Consider the following 20,803-nt stretch of genomic DNA (forward strand, 5'->3'; position numbering starts at 1 on the left):
AGCTTAATGTAAAGAAGACCAAGTGGATGGTTATAAGTAGGAATGAAGATGGCATTCGAGGTAATCTCACAACAGCGAAGGAACAGATCGCGAGAGTGGCAACATTTAAATACCTGGGATGTCACATCAATGATGACTGGGACCTTACTCACGAGATCCGATGCAGAATTGAGCAGGCCAGAACTTCTTTTCAGAGACTTAGGAAACTTTTGACAAGCCGTGACCTTTCCATTTCACTACGGACACGACTACTCCGGTGCTACGTTTTCAGCATTCTGTTGTACGGCGTTGAGGCATGGACACTAACTGAGACCATGTGCAAGAGATTGCAAGCATTTTGAAATGTGGACGTACCGAAGGATGCTTAAGATACCTTGGACAGCTAAAATGACCAATATAGACGTTTTGCACCGTATGAACAAAGAACCAGAAATTCTCACTACCATCAAGAGAAGGAAACTAGAATACTTTGGTCATATGATGCGGAACTCTAAATACCACCTTCTGCAAGTAATACTCCAAGGGAAAATTAATGGAAAACGTGGTCCGGGGAGAAGTAGGACATCATGGCTCGGCAACTTGAGCCAGTGGTTTGGGGTGACAAAGCTTACTCTGTTCAGAACAGCTATGAACAAACAACAGATCATGCTACTGATCGCCAACGTTCTGCGAGGACATGGCACATGAAGAAGAAGAAGTCGGTGCTGAATCGCTTTTCAGCCTAATGTTCTTTCAACTTAGGGAACAAGTGATAGTCACTGGGCGCCAAGTCGGCACTGTAGGTTGGGTGGGTGGTGTTCCACTGAAACTGTTGCAGGAGAGCAACAGTTTGCCGAGCGACATGCAGGCGCGCGTTGACGTGGAGAATGTTTACGCCCTTGCTCAACATTCCTATTCTCCGGTTTTGAATTGGCAGTCGGAGTTTTTACAGGGTCTCGCAGTACCTGTCAGCGTTAATTGTGGTCCCAGCGGGCATAAAGTCGACCAACAATACCCCTTTTCGATCCCAAAATACAGTTGTCATGACTTCACCGGCAGACTGGTTTTGCTTAAATTTCCGCAGCTTTGGCGAAGAGGGATGCCGCCACTGGCGTGATTGTTGCTTAGTCTCGGGTGTAAAGTGGAACGCCCAGGTTTTGTCACCCGTGACAATTGAGTCCAAAAACGTTGTCCTGTTCGGCTGCAAAGCGTTGCAGAAATGCACGGGATGAATAAACTCGTTGCCGCATGTGGTCTTCAGTCAGCATGCGTGGCACCCATCTTGCGCACACCTTCCAGCGTTTCAACTTTTCTGTTAAAATTCTGTGAATGGCGCTTCGGGAAACCTCAGGAACCAAAGTGCGGAGATCATCCAGGCTGATCCGCCTATCTTCACGCATGATTTTCTCAACCTTCATGACTGTCTCAATGGAAATTGCATGACTCACCATACACTTCCGTCAATTGGCGATGGATTTCAATCGATTCAGTACCTTTTGCGTTCAAAAACCGAATAACTGCATGCACTTTGCACTTGGCGGTAACATCCAACAGGAGCTCCATTCTCAGCGGCTGCGAAGCCAAGACTGAGTGCCTCAGCACGGCGTTTATATGCAAGAGCGGGAAACACTCTTCACAATATTGTGACCAACAGCCACACGAACAGAGTTCTGTATTTATAAAATAATAGGAGACCTTACTTTTGGGATTACCCTTGTAAATTATTAAGAGGCACTGGAAAGAGCCTCATTTAACCTAATGCATAGAACTGAGTCATGCGATGTAATTAGTTTTCACTATATGATGGTTTTGTTCTTTTTGCACACTTTATTGAGTGATAGCGGTCACACTTCACGTTACACAATAAAGCTACACAGTCTTCATTAGGTTGATGAAACCTGTGTGTTCGGCCAACCTTGTGATGAAAGCAATGAAGTGCAATTCTATATGATTTTTCACGAGAGTTTAATCCTGATGTAAACAAGGCATGTCCACGCCTTAGTCAAAGAAAGAGTTGTGATTCGCTGAGCGTGTAGAATCGACCTGCGCCCCGTCAACGTCTTGTGTTCGGACATACAGTGCTGCGCATATGACGTAAAATAGACTATTATTAGGGCCTACGTTATTTATTTCTGAATATTAAAGAAAAGCTATCGTAGGCTAGAGCACAAAATTACACACGTAGGAAGGTTTATCTTAGGACAGCTGTTTGAAATGTCCGCCTGGTAGACTGTAACCTAATAGAATACCAGCTTTCGAATTGAAATGTACATCTCTTATCTTGTAGAGTTCCTATCATGATAGAGCATATAGCACGATTGTACATGTCAGACGGAACTGTTGATAATTCTGTAACAACATCTATTGAAAAGAAACAACTCAAAAAAGACAATACAATATCCTTCCTATCCATTAACACAGGTTTACGTTCTCTTTTAACAAACTGGAACCCTGTCCTTTAAAAGTCTGTACAATGTAGTTAAACTGAAGGTGGGTAAAGTGGGTAAAGTCTAATACTTTGCGTAAAGTAGGTGGTTCATTCCGAAAAAAAATTCATGAATTTTCCTTCTAATACCACTTTCGACAATATCGTCATACTTCTCGATTCTTTGAGGTCGTTTACGTTCCTTTCCCGGCATTGTTAATTTCCCTGTCTTTCTAAACTCTGTCCGCATGTTATGAACCGAACTAGCCGACACACCACACAACTCTGCACTTAGTTTCTCTACCTCTTTTACGGCTAAACCTGGATTCTGTTCACTTGTTTTATTAAAAACATTTACAGCGGACTGCCTATGGTCACTTCTGAGCGGTTTTCCTCTTTTGTGCTTCACTACACGGGATGGTCCTACCTCTTGCTCCATTTCTCTCACTATGAATACTGACACTGACAGCTGCTGCAAGATGCAACACCTTATCTCCACGCTGTACAGCTTGCGACTTTCCCTCACTATGAGAAGACTTCCTGTATTACACCACGCCTTCTGCCTTCATATCTCGTTATTTAATCACTGTTTTATTTTTAAAAAACATATAGATATATACCGGTATATAGACTATGACAACCATATTTTAATTTGATTACGTACCCTTTCAGACTATCTAAATGTAATAAACTAAGATAAAATTAAATTAATGAGACGTACTAATTTTCTTCGAGCTTGCATACAGTCGAGTGAGTGCGACGGTTGCTTCTCCAATCAACTACGTCTATGTCCACGTGCAAAGTCAAGGTGCTCCGCCTATTTGTTTACATCAGGATTAAACTCTCGTGAAAAATCATATAGTTACAACATATCTTTGGTCCTGCCCAATCTCTGTCCATGCCGATCTATCATTGCATTTGTCGTAGAATTCGGGGGTGATGTCATTTCTCTTCATCGTAATTCGTGATGGGTTTGGTAGGGACAGGTAGATGAAGAAGCTTTCCCTTGCTAATCCGTAGATGATCCTTGAGGATGCATGTATCCCCACTCCTAGAGCTCTCTTCAGGTATCTTGCTTTCATACTTTTTAATCGTGTGAGGTCGCTGTTCGTTAGCTGTTCCCATGTTAATTCTATTCCATATGACACAACTGGTATTATGATTGCCTTATACAGGTTGTAACAAAAATGTATGGCACAAATTGCAGGACACATTCTTCACAGGTAGACGAAGAAATTACGTTATATGGGCATGGGTCCGGAAATGTTTTGTTTCCACATTAAAACTTGTTTTCCCCAACTCATTAATAATGGGAAACACACAAGAACTGAACGTTAGAATCATGAGGAACACGCACTCGTGGTTACGCCTGTTACGGTGTCACTATTGTAGGTGTTCTGCCATTGTTTTGTTTCACATGTCCCTGTTGCCATGCGACTTATGTCATTCTTGTTTAGAGGTAACATCAACTGTTCCAGTCATTAGTACATCCTTGGCTAGCAGGCTGGTTACTACGACATAGTTCATCACAGACTTAATTAAGGCCACAGCCGCTTCCTTCCCACTCCTAGCCCCTTCCTATTCCATCGTCACCATAAGACCTATCTGTGTCGGTGCGACATAAAGCAACTTGCAAAAATAGTCTTTACGTTGAAATTTTGGAGAAAAGCTTGAACATTGTAGGTTCTAGAACAATTCCTCTGTAAGAATTGGGATCTTCCGCATAACTTCTCCCCTTATACAGTATTGTCATTTGGGTCGTTCTCCAGCTAACTGGGATAGTACTTGTTATCAAACACTTATTGAACAGATCTGTCCATACTGGGAGAAGTAGGTCTTGTGTCTGTTTTGTGTGTTCCATGAATATCTTGTCAGGCCCTGCTGCTTTACCCTTCTTAGCAGCCGTGATATTGGTTTGTATTTCCGCTGGGGTAATTTAGATGGTCACTGTAGTGTTGCTATTTGTAGCTGTCATTAGATGGTCTTTTGTTGTTCTATTCTTGTTGAGGATCCCGGAGAAATGATTCACCCATGTCTTTATCGGTATCTCGCCTTGGGCACTTTCAGCTTCCTTAGAGCCAAGAGGGGATCTTTTCTCGCTAGTTCTGCTGTTTCCCTAGCTTTGGCTTCAAAGTGTTCAAATGTTAGTACTTTTGAATCATGGTAAATATTAATATTATGGCATTACTACAATATGGCAATGTATTATAAGTTAATTAGCACATTTGAAATGTTTCAGCACAATACCAGTAATTGATACAGATTGTTGATCGTGACAATCACAGCAGTCCACCAACACAAATTTGAAAATGTTGAAACCTGAAGCTCTGCACAGTTTTGAATGCAGTCCATTTATCCACATGTTTTCAACACATTACCATTGGCTCTGTAACGGATATTACCAGCGCTAGCTGCAGTTACAGCTGTGATTCGATTGGGCATGCTCGGTATGCAATCTTGAATGTTCTATTGAGGTACGAGCTCCTATTCTGCCTGGAGTGCAGCCCAAAGTTGAGCCAATGTGTCAAGGGAAAGACTCCTAGCATGTCTCACAAGCATATACCATACATGATCTATCGGGCTTAGATCGGGACTATGAACCGGCCACAGCATGCGCTCAATTTAGATTTCATCCAGGTACTTAGGCACACAAACGACAGTGTGGGTGAGCATTGTCATGTATCAGGATAGAGTTCTCACTGATGAGTACAAAAAGTACCGCATGATCCACTAAAATTTCCTTGATGTGTCGGTGGGCTGTCAGATTTCCATTCTCGACAAACACAAGCTCCGTCCGCGCATCAATGGTGATCCTATCTTAGTGATTGGATTACAGAGCTTCCACTGAACAGTGTCCTTGCAGAGAAAGTACAGGGTAAACAACATTCCCCAGACTTTCTCCATACAGTCTCCCTTTCATCCAGTGCCCTCAAACACAATCTGGATTCATCCGTGAACAGCACTGCGCTCCACTGCTCCAGGGTCCAGTTTTGATGGGCGTTGGCGAATTACATCTGAGAGGCGCGGTGCTCACGTGTAAGCAGAGGTCCTGTGGTGGGCCTCTTGGACTTTAAATCCTTTTCATACAACCTCCTCCTTAGTGTTCTTTCGCTGATGTTTGTGCCCCGTATTTGCTGCAAATGATTTTTGGTCTCCACAGCTGTTGTGTGTTGATCACGGTGAACTTGCACTACGAGAAAGCGGTCATCGCGCACAGTAGTGATTCTCGTAGGACCAGAACTGGGCCTCCTGGTGTAGATATTGTCCTCTCTGTACCTTTTAACAGTTCTGTACACGTTAGAACGAGATGTGCCTATAATCACTGCTACTGCACCCATCTTCCACTAAGGCTACGGCCCTTGCTGCGTTGTGATAGTACGTATATCACACCCCAGAATTATATGTAGAAGTTAGAGATATTATTGTCAGTATTCGATTTATTATTATTATTATTATTATTATTATTATTATTATTATTATTATTATCAGTATTTCATTTGTATATTTTGCCATTTATATTGGTAAGCTGGAAGATATCCACATATGTAGGTATGAGTAATTTGTTTTGCACGAGTGGGAAAACATTGCTTTAATAACTCTGGTAATTTGAATGAGTCATATGGCTACCCCAGTGTTTGTTGTGATGTACTTGTGTCGGGAAATTCATGAGTCATGTATATATCCCAGCCTGATGAGATGAGCTTGTTGCTGTATTAGGAAAGTTCGTTGACTCATCCGAGGCAAACCCCAGAGTTTGTTATTGTCTTGGGAGGAAGTAGTAGTTCAGGGCTTGGTCTTGACTAGAGATCACTCATGGTTGGTGGGCAAGCACCAATCCAGACGTATCATCTGAGAGGAGGGGGATGTTGATGTCTATAAAGGTTGATCATACGGCGGCAACCAAAAACATTGTAAGGGTGATTGTAGAGTTGATTGTAAAGGAACGAGAAGGAAGATAACTACAACCAGTGAGACTGTATGAAGGAACGACAACTGGCACACTGTACGGGTAGGAAGTGGTGCTGATACACGGTACTGGAGTGACACGGCTGCAATGGACTGAACTTCGAACGTTCGTGGAGCGTAGTCTTGTTATGTTCGTGGAAAGTGGCTGATTGTGGAGAGTGCTTGCGCATTAAGTATGGTAGCACTTGTGGCGGCCTAGCATTATATGTTGGTGAAAGCTATCTCAGACTTTCCATAATTTATGTTGAGGATCGACAGACGTTTGTATATATCTTTACAACAAGTGTTAAAATATGTGAACACAGTAGTACAAGGTACAGTATCTGTGTGATGTGATAACTGCCGATTATGAGAATCGGTAAGTCGAATTGATATAGAGACAGTGAAGGGTATTTATCTTCATACATGTACATTGTTCATCGGACTATCTACAAATGGTAACTTAGTTCTCGCTTTCGTTTTCCCATGATTTTCATTATTGTTGTTGTTGTTGTTGTTGTTGTAAATATGGAGTCTTCCAGCAATATTTTATATGTGTATTATATGTATAATGATGTATGTTGATGAGGTGCTCATGCACGGAATTTGTTAAGAATATAGTTAGCTATTTTAGAATCAGTGTTATTGATGAACCTAGGTGCAGTTCCTACCTAATTAGTCGTTTTCAGGAAGATAGGTAAGGCCTGCAGCAGATGTACCAGTACGCAGCATTATGTACACGCCCTGGGATATACAGATTATCATGCTCTTATCTAAATTCGAGGGATCCATTCTGGTGAACTCTGGCGCCCATACTACAGACATTTCGGTTAATTATGCTTATTAATTTTATTAAGTTTTTTAGTGATTTTATTTATATATTTTTATTCATGATTTTATTTATTATTATCATAAAAAAAGTTAGTGTTTTCAGGTGAAAGAGCCCTTATGACCTGACTTAGAAGCGAGACTAATTGTTGTAGTCAAGCTGTAATGTCCATAAAAATAAGTGGCCGAGAATTCATAGCAATAAATCGTATACAGCTGTTTGTGGTTATTCTTGTCAAAAGGGGTGAATGGCAATATTGTTGTTCTGATTGTCACTATCAGTAATGTTCATCAGTTATTGCGATGAAATCTCTCAGATGGCCTAATTAACTTACGATACACTGCTATATTGTTGTAATGTCGTAGCATTTAATTTATACAAGGTTTCAAATAGGCTAACATTAAATTTTGTTTGAAATACATAGTGTTTCGCTTTTTTTTAGTGGCGAGTGTAGTTTAATTAGAAAGTGAAATATTATTTTCTTGCACTGTTTTACCGAACAGATTAGTATCTCTTTGCCATTTACTGCAGATATGAAGTCGGTGGGCCCTTTTATTGTTTGATCTCTTGGAGAAAATCGTGCCTAAATTTTGTCAGGTAACACATTTCCACTTCTAATTTATTCAATAAACACTCCAGATCTTTTGTACACATTGTACAAACATTTTGAAAGCTATCCGCATGTTGTAATCTCAGTTCTTGCAGCAGATTATTGTAGGCTCTATATTGTGGTCTTCTGAGTATCCAGTCCGTAACCCAAACTTTCCCAACTCTCCTATTCTTCCCTTATTCATAAGAATTAAGAGAGCTGCAGCACATCTGATCTGTGTGCATGACGCCATTTTTGTTTGACTGGCACTGGAAGCCTATGCAAATAGTATCTGCAAGTTATTGCTCCAAGGTACATGTGAAAAACTTGTGAAAGTGTAAATCCAGCAGCCTTGCAACAATTTGCAGCAATAACTTGCACAGGTTACTTGCTAGTGTAAACGTAGCCTTACGCTACTACTGTGCGTAAGAAAATTTATTTTTAACTGAAATGTGAAGCATACCACACAGTGTTTGGGATGATGGCTCTCCATGGAACCCATTGCTGGTCCACAACATCAAAGCCTGAATAGGCGCTTCATATGATGGAAAGGAAAATGCTGCGATGGTCCACTGGCTTGACTTGTCTAGACCATGTAAGGACTGATAATGTATGTAATGCCCCCTTCTTGGCGGGCAGCTCAGCCGGTGAGCGAGAGTCTCAGAAGTAGACCGTTCGCTTACTGGCTGTGCAGAAAATTTTAAGGGCAGGGATAGCTTAAGGACTAGCGACAAATGAAAGGAACATTAAAAATGGGTTTTAACATTTATTAAAAACTAAGCACTCTCCACAGTAAGAAAATTTATAACAAAATCTTGAAATTTCAAAATATTTCTTCTCGGCCAGTTTTTGAACTACTCAGATATTCGGCCCCAGAAAATACGAATCTGTAAATATTCGAATAAAAATAAGCCTACTTGATTTTATAAAATAATCAAATTAATTTCTGAGAAAGCCTTTCTCAGTTTCACAAAAAATATTTTTAAATTAAATAATTACTTCGGCCATTTATTTGCCATTAACCCATTCGCCTCACATTTAAATACCATAGGAGTTCACTAAGAAATCACATTTAAATACCATAGGAGTTCACTAAGAAATCACATTTAAATACCGCTCTACGGCTGCCGTCATCACACTATTATTTAGAAAATCATACAAAACCAACCAGTAAAGAATCCTTTCTCAAAAATTTGCATGCATGATAAAGAAGTAATAAACTTACCAATGCCGCTATTTTAGTACATCTGCTGGGTGTGGTACACCTCAAAACATTCTTCCAAGTGAAGAGCTACGCCACACTTTTTGCACTGCCTGCAACTTTCGCTTCTTTTACTCCGGCTGTAGCACACAACACACCTTGTGACTTTTGATTTCTTCTGTGTAGGGGGAATACGCATGGGAAAGTGGGCCCATGATTTAGCTTGTAATCTGGTTGGGGTGATGCTCGCTGAAGGTCGACCTCGAACCGAGTACTCCGGCAACTGAACAGTCTCTAGTAGCTGCTGCACAATGCTAGTTCAGAAGTCCGTGTAGCTCGTCTTTCTGTTAGCAGCGGTCTTGTGATACACAGTGAAGGAATTGAAAATACACATCTAGGAGGTAAAAGAATATTTTCCTATATCCTTTCACTGTGCGTCGCATGACGGGGATCAGAGCTGTAACCTGATCCTGAAGGTCAACACCACCCATCCCCTTCTGGTATTCAAGGCCACACTTGGGCTTTATCACTTCTTCCCTCGGGGTTTGTCCTCTCTTTTGTCTGAGTTTGTCTGTCCCTGTCATGTCAGCTGATTTGTGTTTAGTGGTGAGAAAGCAAACATCCTTGTTATCTTTCCACTTCACACACAATATACTGTTGGCAGCCCACGTCTCATACTCTCCACGTTTTAGTTTCTTCTTACTGATATCGCGAGGCATGTCTTTTCGGTTCTGTCTAACAGTTCCAATTACATACATCTGCTTGTCGTGTAGCCTTTTGAATAAATCTGGGGAAGAATACCAGTTATCTAAAAGCAATGTATGTCCTCGCCCTAACAAGGGTTCACACATGTTGAGCACGACGTTTGTACTTGCTGGCAGACTTGTATCCGTTACATCATCACCTACATAAATTTTGAAAGACAGACAGTAGCCAGAACTTGATTCACAAATTTTGTAAATTTTTATTCCAAACCTAGAACATTTAGACCTATTACACTGGACATATGAAAGGCGGCCTCTGAATTTCATTAGACTTTCATCTAGAGCAGTGTCCTGTGAGGGTAAATATAATTCTGAAAATTTGGAGCAGAAATGTTGTATTATAGGCCTAATCTTTCTTAGTTTGTCACTACTATCAACTTGTTCATCGTCAACAAAATGTAAAAATCGTGAAATTATAATAAATCTTCCCCTGCTCATGGTTTCACGAAAAATGGGAGTGCTTATACACCTGTTTTTACTCCAGTATAACTGTATTCTTGACTTTCGCACTTGTGACATTAGTATAACTAACGCAAAATATGCCCTAATTTCATCGGGTGTAGTCTCAAACCATATGTCATCGTCTTTCAACTTTTTCTGTCAGAATTGCTCAACTGTTTTGCTGCATATGAATTTGCCTCGACAGATATTTTGTCAAACAAAGGGTTCATGTATTCACAAAAAACTGAGAGTTCAGATAGTGGCTGCGTATCAAACTTTTTCAATAAATTTTCACTAACCCTACTGTATTCACTAAACTTATGTACAACAGATTTATTGTCACTTTTTGTCCAGTTCCAGTCAGTCAAGTTAGTCTGTGCCGAGGTACGAGCTCGTTTCGAAAGACTCGGCACACCGTCGTTATTTGCTTCTTTCCGTGTCATCAGAACTATTATACTCATCGCTAGTACTTGAACTAAGGACTTCGGGGTCTATTTCGTCGTCACAAAAACATCACTGCCTTCAATATCACTCTCTAAAACACTATCTATTAGCTTCCGTATTCCTTCTTCATCAATATCAGCATATCTGCTTGACGCCATGATGGCAACTGACAAGAGCGAAATTATGTGAAAAAAGGTTCTCTTATCTCTTGTTCCGGAAGTGTGCGAGAACCTGGTGAAAGGGAAAAAACCGAAGCCACATGTGTAAACTTCAGCTCAGAATGCATACAAGTGGCGTCTGTGGGTTAGGGACTGAACTATATGGATTGATGTACAGCTGTGCATCGCCGCGAGCAGAGCTTGTCATTTGATCCATATGCCACGAGTAGCTATGACGAGCTAGGGTCGTCAAATGATGCGATTGGGTTAATAACTGAATTATCTCCTCACTTTAATTGAAAAATTCAAATAAAATTTTTTTGTCGGCGAAATCATCTTCCAATCAACTTTCTTAAATTATAAATTAATAAATTGAAACATCTCTACAATTATTCTTAAAGTTTTTCCTCAGTAATTATCATAAATTGACAAAGCGTCATTTACAACGTTCTCTTCGTTTACTTTAATTTTTACAACATGTAAGGTTAACAATTCTTAGTCGGTGAATTCGATCCACGGACATGGTCCTTGCGTATTCATTTTTCTTTAAAGCACATGACCCTAATCTATCTTAATTTTCAATAAAATTCACTAAAGTTTCATAAATGAGTAAAATATGCTCATCCCAAAATGACACAAAATTGGACAAAATACGTGCACAGCGAACAAGAGATCACGACAAATAATCACCATGAAAAATATCATAATCACAAAATATCAACAAATCATTCATTCTACACTCACACTCGGGTACACGGTAACATTAAGAAATATTTTTAGCGAATTCTAGCCCTTGATTTTTATTTTTTATTTTTAGTCAAAGTCAGGGAAAAATTTTAGATGACTGTATCGGCTAATGAATACCATTGCGATAAATTGAGAGGTGATGGTATCAGGATTATCACTTCAACAATGAAACTGAATTCACAACGATGTTCCAGGGAATGTTAAGAGATAAAAATCATCAATAAATTATTTTTCAAAAATGCCTAATACGCAGGTCAAATAAATAAACGCGTCTGCGGTCAATGAGTTACGCCATTATTATTATTATTATTATTATTATTATTATTATTATTATTATTATTCTCCTAATATATTATGGCTCTTGATTAATACATGCTCTACTCGAAGAACTTATGTCCAACGACATATTCTCTTCCTAAGTGACTCAATTAATGGATTCACAAAAATAATCACAAATCTCTAATCCATTTCCAAGTCCAAAATTATAACAATAAACAGTAAATGCAACAAGTGATCTGTCAAGACACAGCCGTATTCCAGGCCCACATTTACTCAATCTGAGCACACATTAATGCCATTCAAGTCCAAACAATAATTAAACTCATGACCTTATACCACATTTTAAACCATAATGATATTCAATTATTATTGTCATTATTATTATTAGCGTGTGGTCGTATTCACGTAGGCTGAAATACGATAAATTTTACAGATGACTCTAACATATTTTAAGTTCCATAAAAGATCGCAAAATCATCAAGGAAAATCCTAACGTAGCGAAATGTGTTGATATTCTGTCCCGTATGACTCCAAATTAATTTCAAATTAATTAATAAATCAAATTATTATTATTATTGGAGGGGTCAATTAATTTTTTCACACTCCTATGCTGAATCGGGACAGTCAGAACAAATCTCGAAGACATTCACACCAATCTGACTAACTAATAGAGCCCAAGTACACATTCACGTTCAATCACAAACTACCTTCCACCAAAGAAAGAAGGAATGAAAATTCTAACTACTGAAACTATGAGAAGTTACTGCAATGAATAAATAAGGACTACGTCTACATTCATTTTACAAAGATTCACAGAAATGAAATTGAAACATGGTACTCATGTGGATGTGGAATCTGGATTTCAGCAGATGACCAAGGAAATAGGTCAGGTCACCCTATCATCGAACTCCGTCCTTCTCCATGGCTGAAGATGCCTCACATGTTTAGTAAGTCATGCCAGGAGTGCGGACAAGCATGGAATAGTAGTGGACTACTCCATACAGGTGTGCCTGCATCTTGAAAATTTCACGAACTGCTGGCAGTCTTCCTCTTCCGTCTTCCTCGTGAAATGAGCTGAAACTAAGAAATCAGTCTTAAATATTGTTCAGGACACACACACACGATGAGTTAGGTCAGATATGAATACCTAGTTTTTAAGAATCTTCCATATTTCGTAGAGTTGAAATTAATCTGAACTGCTGAATTTTCGAAGTTCTACGGAGTAAATTTCCCCAGAAGCAGAATAGATGTCAAGTTGTAGCAGTCAGGTCCAGCATAAGAAGAAGAATGAGAAATCCCACAGAAAACACCACTATTTAATTAGCTTGAGACGAAGGTGTGTCTTTGTATCACTCGTGATTGGTCGAAATCTTGCGATCCAGCGGGTGTTACAATTTCATTGGAGAACAGTTAGACGTGCAGCGGCCTTGACAGTATTGATCGATCGGCCTTGGTAATTCCGCTGTCGTCACGTGGCACTCAGCTGGCTGTAGAAGACATGACAAAAAATCCCAGCGCACCCTCGCTCGCTGGTCTGGTCGGGAAAAACCTGTTCTAGGCTGCTCGCCTCACGGAGATACTGAAATGTTAAAATTTCCGCCCTGGCTGACGAAATAATCCACTAGCCCACTGTGATATTAAAATATTTCCTTTCAATAAATTATTTACCAGATTTGAAGGGCACAGTAAGAAATTCTTTGCCCTAATCACAAGGGAAATACGGGAATTATAACTCCATACTGTGTACATGTACTTTCACCACTGATACCTCTTAACACGTTCAGTACCTGCTTCTGAGCGGGACACTTGAATGCCTGGACCAGCCATTTTCATGCCCGGCCCTCTTGACATGCATCACTTAATAAAATTTACAATTACTCCTAAACTATGGATGTTAGAAAAATGATACTTCGTGCTTACCTCTAGTAAACATTTAGGGTGTGATATCTGGTGTCACAGGTTTCAAAATACATCTAATTTTATACGGCCTATCTGTATTTTTGGCGTAATGATTACTGTCACTGAAGTGAAGAAATGAAAGAATATGAAGGAAGCGTATTCGTAACATTGTTTTAGAAAATATCGGAGTATGAAAAACAGGGTCTTCGGTCCAGTATATTTTTATATCAGGATTTTGGACTAATCGGTTTCCACGATTGCATGCTCGAATTCTTTGTGAAAGGCAGGGGCGCCGCACTTATCACTTGACTCGCGAATAGATTGGTCTGTCCAGACACATACTGATAAAATTCGTCATTCATGAAAATACTCATGTAACTCAAAATATCCTGCTTATTTTCTATTTGAATATTTATAACTGAATTCTCTGTAAATAGTGGAACAGGTGGACAATAACTAGGATGATATGTATCAGGCACTTCACCTTCCTCTATAGGCCTATCGGATTCGGGTATCGGAATTTCCTCGTCACTCTCACTTTCACTATCTGAGTCTATTTGAGGAATAAGTTCATCACCAGAATAATCATTGTGAACAATATGTATCTTCCGTAAGAAACTTTGTTTTATAAGTCATTATACTACACTCGGTAAGAACGACACGCACTGCATTGAAATCTCAAGTACCGACTTGACGCACGAGGAAGTGTTGAGATAATCCCGCTAAACCAGCTAAGATAACATGAGCACACTCAACGCCAGGGTTATCTCAACAAGGTAAACCAACTTCCTGCTACAACCAGTAACGCTGACTAAGGTGTAAGACTGCATAGATGACGAATATAAACAGCAATGCTTCGCACGGAACATTAAACGTCTTGCGCCGTCCCCGGCCCGCAGCATAGGAGCAAGCTTAAACGTCTTACGCCGTCCACGGTCCGCAATGAGTTAATGACAGATTCTGCCAAGTACTGTCATTCGACTGTGATCATTTTGCGTTTGCTGGGTGAGGAAGTGGTGTGGGGGAAATAGCCGGTTCAGTTTGTCTCCATTACAGAATAACAGATGCCCGCAGTTTTGCAAGTTTAGTCTTCACACTCCTCTTAGCACTCTTAGTTCAAGTAGTTCACTGAAGGTGAAAAAGTCAGAGCGAAGAGTGAATGATTGAACACAAGTATTAAGACAGATGATTATTCAAATTGTGTAGAATGAATGTTAATGAAACTGAAACAGCCAGGGACATACGCTGAGTGGCCAAAAGTCATGGGAAGACACTGAATGTGTTAATAACAAGTTGCTCCTCTGTGAGCCCTCAAAACGGCAGCAGTACGGTGAGGCATTGACTCCAGAAAGTGTTGGAATCGTTCTGGAGGGGTCTGGACCCATGCAACTTGCACTGCTACCCACAATTGCTCTTCTATAGTTGGTGAGGGATTCAAGGAGCTTACACCTGCATCGACAACATCCCGTAAATGCTCGATTTGATTAAGATCGAGTGATCTGGAGGGCCTATCCATGGTCGTAACTTCACTGCAGGGCTCCTCCAACCACCTGCCCGCCACCACAGTGTGGTGACATGGCGCATTGTCCTGTTGAAACATGGCATCTCCATGAGGGTACTCTCTGGCCAGAAAGGGATGCAGAAGATCTGAAAGAATGTCTACATAACGTACGTCTGTCAGCGCTCCCTGCAGCCAGACTTTGGGCCTAATTGCGACCCTGAGAATGACATCCAGACCAGAACTGAGCCACCTCCCGCCTGGAAGCAACCTTGTTGACACACAGGATCCACAGCTTCATGGGGTGTACGTCACACTCTTGCGCGCCCATTAGCACGATACAACTGGAATCAGAATTCATCGGACCATACCACACGCTGCCACTGTTCCATGGTCCATTGCGGATGTTCGCGGGCCCATGCACGTCGTTGAGCTCAGTGTCGAGGTGTCAGCAAAGGGACACGAATTGGTCTTCTGCTGGTGAGCCTGTGTGGTACAGTTGCTTCCTTACAGTCCTGGTGGAAATGGGTTCCTGACTTCCAACATTCAACTGGGTAGTGATCTGACTCATGGTAGCCTGTCGATCACCCGGCATGGTTCTGCGGGCGAGTTGGCTATGCAGTTATTTGCGCTCAGCTGTGAGCTTGCATCTGGGAGATAGCGGGTTCGAACCCCACTGTCGGCAGCCCTGAAGATGGTTTTCCGTGGTTTCCCATTTTCACACCAGGCAAATGCTGGTGCTGTACCTTAAGTAAGGCCAAGACCGCTTCCTTCCCATTCTTAGGCCTTTCCTGTCCCATTGTCGCCATAAGACCTGCCTTTGTCAGTGCAACGTAAAGCAGATAGCAAAAATGGTTCTGCGGAGACGACATGAAGTCTGTTCGTTAAACACCTGGGATCTTATACCGTGTGGCGGTTTACTTGTGTGGTAACATTCTCTCTGCGATATTGAAGATCCACCCTCGACACAGTTGACTTTGGAAACCCGAATTTGCATGTAATCTCTGCAGTGCTATGATCCGCGTGCCGATAATTATCCCGCATTCAAAGTCAGTTAACTCGCATCGTGTTACCATCTTCACGACAGTGGTGCCTGTGACAGACTGTTCAGCTACACCGCAGCTAGCCACAACGCTCAGGGGTCATACGCGGCCCATTTTCTAATGGGACACCCTTTTAGCCACTCAGTGTAAAAATTGTGCGTACTTTTATGAAATGCAAAAAGGGTAGCTTTCAGTTGTCTCAGTGGTGCAGAAGCCACCAGTGTATTAGAAGTGTGTGACTATCCATTTGGAAAGCCTGCTTGCTTCACCGGTGTGAAGCACTGGTACTTTCATGATTGACAAGGTCTAAAGAGCTTGAATCTTTCAAAATTCTGTTTAATAAAAAAATAATACAATACCGAGATAATTTCATCAATATAAGAAACAAGTTAACACAGATATAATGGTATCAGTGTAATAGTAATACTAATAATACAAAACATTAATATGCCCATTGTCAACTAAATCTACAACTTTGGTGAAAGGTACAAATTATAAATAATTATATCTGTTCGTTGTTGCATATTCATGAAAGATTAAGTTGAGGCTTCGCCTACTTTAATTGCTTACAAACTAGACTGCGAATAGCTTGGAGAAGATTTGTTCAGTTGCTGGTTTCTCACTAAGGTATTTGCAGTTCGAACCCTGGCCAAAATGAGAGATTTGAAATGAAAGTTCAATTCCTTGTTCAGATTTCATGTGAAACTGGAAGTTCCATGATTATGATTTTGATATTAGAAGTCACATTAATCTACAAGATTGCCACCATCATATTGAGGATCATCCTCAAAATCATTTTTGTTGGCACTTGCTCGCATACTCTTCTTATATTAATGACGGTATTACGAGCGTTGCTATGAATAACGTGTATACTCTTCCTTGGATGCAACATTTGTACTGAAGCTGAAGCATTGACAATGTGTTAATATAATTTGTAGTACTTTTTACAAAGTAAACTTATTTTGGCCTGGTGCAAGTGACATTTAATGCAGAGTGCATTGCACTGAGTGGGATAAAGAAACATTGTGGCCTGGAAAGACTACTCACAACTGTCCCTACGAAGCAGCTATGTCATCGTTTTATCCCACTCGGTGCATTGCGCTCTGCATTAAATGTAACTTGCACCAGGCCTGAATATTCCTACTTTCTAAAAAGTACTACAATGGAAACAACTTTCCATTTCACTTAGACTATAATTTTTTTTACATTCTGTAGAGACTAAGATTTACAAAAGGGGAATCCCCAAAGAAAGCGAGGTTAGCAAGGTCATTTCCATATTCCTCATAGACTTAAACAGGCTGTGCTCGATGTCTATGGAGAAAACATCACCTCTTTTGGCCTCATAACAAGCTTCCCATGTCATTTTTTTCTCATTTTCTGTTCTTTGAAACATTGTGGAGTGAAGAGTTCCTATCAGTCTACATTAATTTGTCCATAGATTTATATCATTTGTAGGGAAGTTTTAATGCAGTTATTCTGCTAGTAAATTTGTGTAAACGAATGTTCCTGTATAGCTGAGTAACACTGCTCAAAGTTGTGACAAATACATCAAAAGCTAAACAGGTGAATGGTGCATGATATGAATTAGGAGCTTCCAAACTCTTTCCTCGAATATCAGAAAGGTACTTTAAAAAGGATGCACAAATATGAAGATGCACTTTTGGTTACTGCTATTCAGTTTAAGAAATATGCATTGAAACAAAAGAAGATACCAAAAAGCGCTTGCTTGCTTGCTTGCTTGCTTGCTTGCTTGCTTACTTTCTTATGCTGTCACTGTCAGTTAAGGTGACTTTTGACCGCACTCATATCTCACTGTTAGTCTTGTGCCAGTCTCCCATTAATCCTCCAGCAGTCAAGTCTTCCATCAGCTAATCTCTCTAATGCCTGCTGTCTCCCCATAGGGCATTTCTTTACCAGGCTTCCTTCCCTTATCCTCTTAACTGCTCTTATCTGACATGTTCTCAACGTGTTGAATCCACTGGACTTTTCTTCTTATGACTTGATTGATATTTGGTTTCTGTAATGAGCATGGATGTCTGCATTGCTTGGGCATTTCCAGATTCCATCAGTGAATTCAGGACCGTACATTTGATGTAGTATGTTATTCTCAAAAACTGCAAGTTGGTGATTAATCATATCTTAGAACTGTACAACAGCACTGGATGAATAACGGTTTCACAGAGGGGTATCTGTGTGATAGAGAGCAGACGCGAGTGAAACAAGGACAGGCAAGAGTTATGTAGCTTCTGCAGATCTTAAGCGACCCTTGATGCAGTTTTGCTGGTTCAGCGTGGCACCCAGGTATTTAAAGTTGGTAACTTCATCAGAAATCGTTACCAACCATGATGTTGTTGATTCTATTGTGTCCATCTCGACTAACAATGTGGTCTGGGCTGAGTGGCTCAGATGACCCCAACTTGACAGTTTTGATCCTGGTTCAGTTCGGTGGTATTTGACGGTGCTCAAATATGTCAGCTTTGAGTTTGTAGATTTACTGGCACTTAAAAGCTCCTGCGGGACTAAATTCAGGCACCTCAGTGTCTCCAAAAACCGTAAAGGTAGCTAGTGAGTCATAAAAACAAATACAGTAACGTTATTAATTGCTGCTAACAGTGTAATCTTCTCGGAGTTTGTATCCAGCAATACTTTCTTTGCATCCTCGTCAATCAGTGAGATGATTTGCACTATTTATTTAGCCTTGTCGGAGGTAATCTTTGGATCATCCACATAACCAAAAATTTTGTGTACTCCAGTTAGATGTAGTTCACCTATGTCCACTGAAGTACATCTGACCCCCCTTTTCTCGGACTAGATTGAAAACCGAAGGGAGAAGCCATCTCCTTGTTTGACACCTGTTTTGTTCTTAAATAAGTGTGACAATTTGTTGCCTCTTTTTATTCTGCTGGATGAGTTTTCCATGCAGATTCTGGTCCTGCATACCAGTTTGGTGGGACTGTTAAACTGTCATGGTTTTCCATATATTCTCCCTCTTGATGCTGTTGTATGCCTTGTGATAATCTGTAAAAATATTGTACACCTCTATATTATGCTCATCAAGGAGATTTGATCTATTGTTGAACAATTCAGTCTAGAACCAGCCAGGTAGTTCCTAGAATTTCTTCAGTATATGCAAATAGGAGTGTATGATGCTGGAGAGGATTTTATGAACTGTACATTGGAGTGCAATCCCTTAATAATTATTGGTGCATTGTAATGTGTCTCACTTTAAAAAATTGGGACTCGGATGGCAGTTTTCCTCTCCTATGCTAGTACTTCTGTCCTCCATGCTGCTATAATTAATTTATGAAGCTCAATTGAAAGTGCTTTACCACCCATTTGCAGAAGTTCTCTGGGTATTTGGTCAGTCTCTACAGCTCTGTACTTTGTAAATTAATTTTGCTATAAGTGGTTATGCTGCATGGGAGGACTGTGAGGTGTTGTCTTCCTTGTCAGCTGTTTTAGAGTTCAACAGCTCATTAAAATATTGTTTCCTTTCGGTCCAGTACCTCCTCCTGTTGAATCAGGAGCTCGTTGTGTTTGTCCAGTATGACTTCAGGGGCACAGATCTTTGCTTCAGTCTTTTTCATACATATTGCACCTACAGTTACCTTCCATATTTGTCTCAGTCTCTTCAGCCCGATTCTCCATGAACTGTTTTTTCTCCCTGTACGAGAGGCGAGTGGTCTCTTCTTCTCTGAAACAGGTACTGGTCTCTGATGTGAGGTGGGTTTTAAGTTTTAGTTCCAAACAAGGATGAGAATCTGATCTAGGGGTTGTATACTTGGAGGGAATGGTCTGGGATATCACTGCGAAGAAATAAAGGTGTTTTTACCAGTATGACAGATTGCATCTTTTATATCTTTGCATTCAACCCCTTCATATTTCCTTTAAAAATATATCTTAGTTTGTAAAACAGGAAGTGTTACAAAATATAATTGGTTGTAATATAAAGTTATTTCAGGAATAAATGCCAGGGACATACTGTTCAGAATTACGTTGTGGAATCAATAGTGAAAATCCATACAACTTTGATGACTTTTGATTCAAATATCAGTTAAGTATATGTCAAACGGATTATTTTGAATTGGTTGTTTCTCGATTCTTAGGAACAATAATAGGAATGTGCATATTTTTTAAATTAGGCAAGATACTGTCTTTAAATCTGAATAAATGAATTGTATGTCTTGTAATCATTCAGTCTTTTTATATTTATTAAGGGCGATTATGGTATTACAAATAATGATAATAAAAATGTTGTTTACTGAAATGATGTAAAATCATAATGTGAAATTGTTTTTAACTCTCTTTAGATCTGAACCTGATCGACTGGAGTCCTACAAATATTCTAGCCGTGGCACTCAATAAGAATGTTTATTTATGGAATGCTGCTACAGGCAACATTGAGCAGTTACTAGTATTAGAAGGAGCAGACTATGTTTGCTCCCTTGGATGGATTCCTGAAGGATCACATTTGGCTGTTGGAACTTCACTGGGTGTCACACAGGTAAAAATCTATATCAGTGACTTCTATTGAATATCTTAAGGTAATTTCAGATTATTCT

The 20,803-nt window shown here is 40.2% G+C and overlaps 1 protein-coding gene across 2 annotated transcripts in view; it reads left to right on the top strand.

Annotated features, from left to right (window-relative positions):
* Positions 1-20,803, top strand: part of fzy (cell division cycle 20 protein fzy) — a 237,824-nt gene that overhangs the window by 113,014 nt on the left and 104,007 nt on the right. For both annotated transcript variants that reach the window (XM_067144504.2, XM_067144506.2), the window contains exon 7: positions 20,552-20,745. In XM_067144504.2, the coding sequence (XP_067000605.1) occupies positions 20,552-20,745 (194 nt within the window). The remainder of the gene's footprint in view (positions 1-20,551; positions 20,746-20,803) is intronic.

This window comes from Anabrus simplex, chromosome 3 (genome assembly GCF_040414725.1).
Source record: "Anabrus simplex isolate iqAnaSimp1 chromosome 3, ASM4041472v1, whole genome shotgun sequence".
Lineage (NCBI taxonomy): Eukaryota > Metazoa > Arthropoda > Insecta > Orthoptera > Tettigoniidae > Anabrus > Anabrus simplex.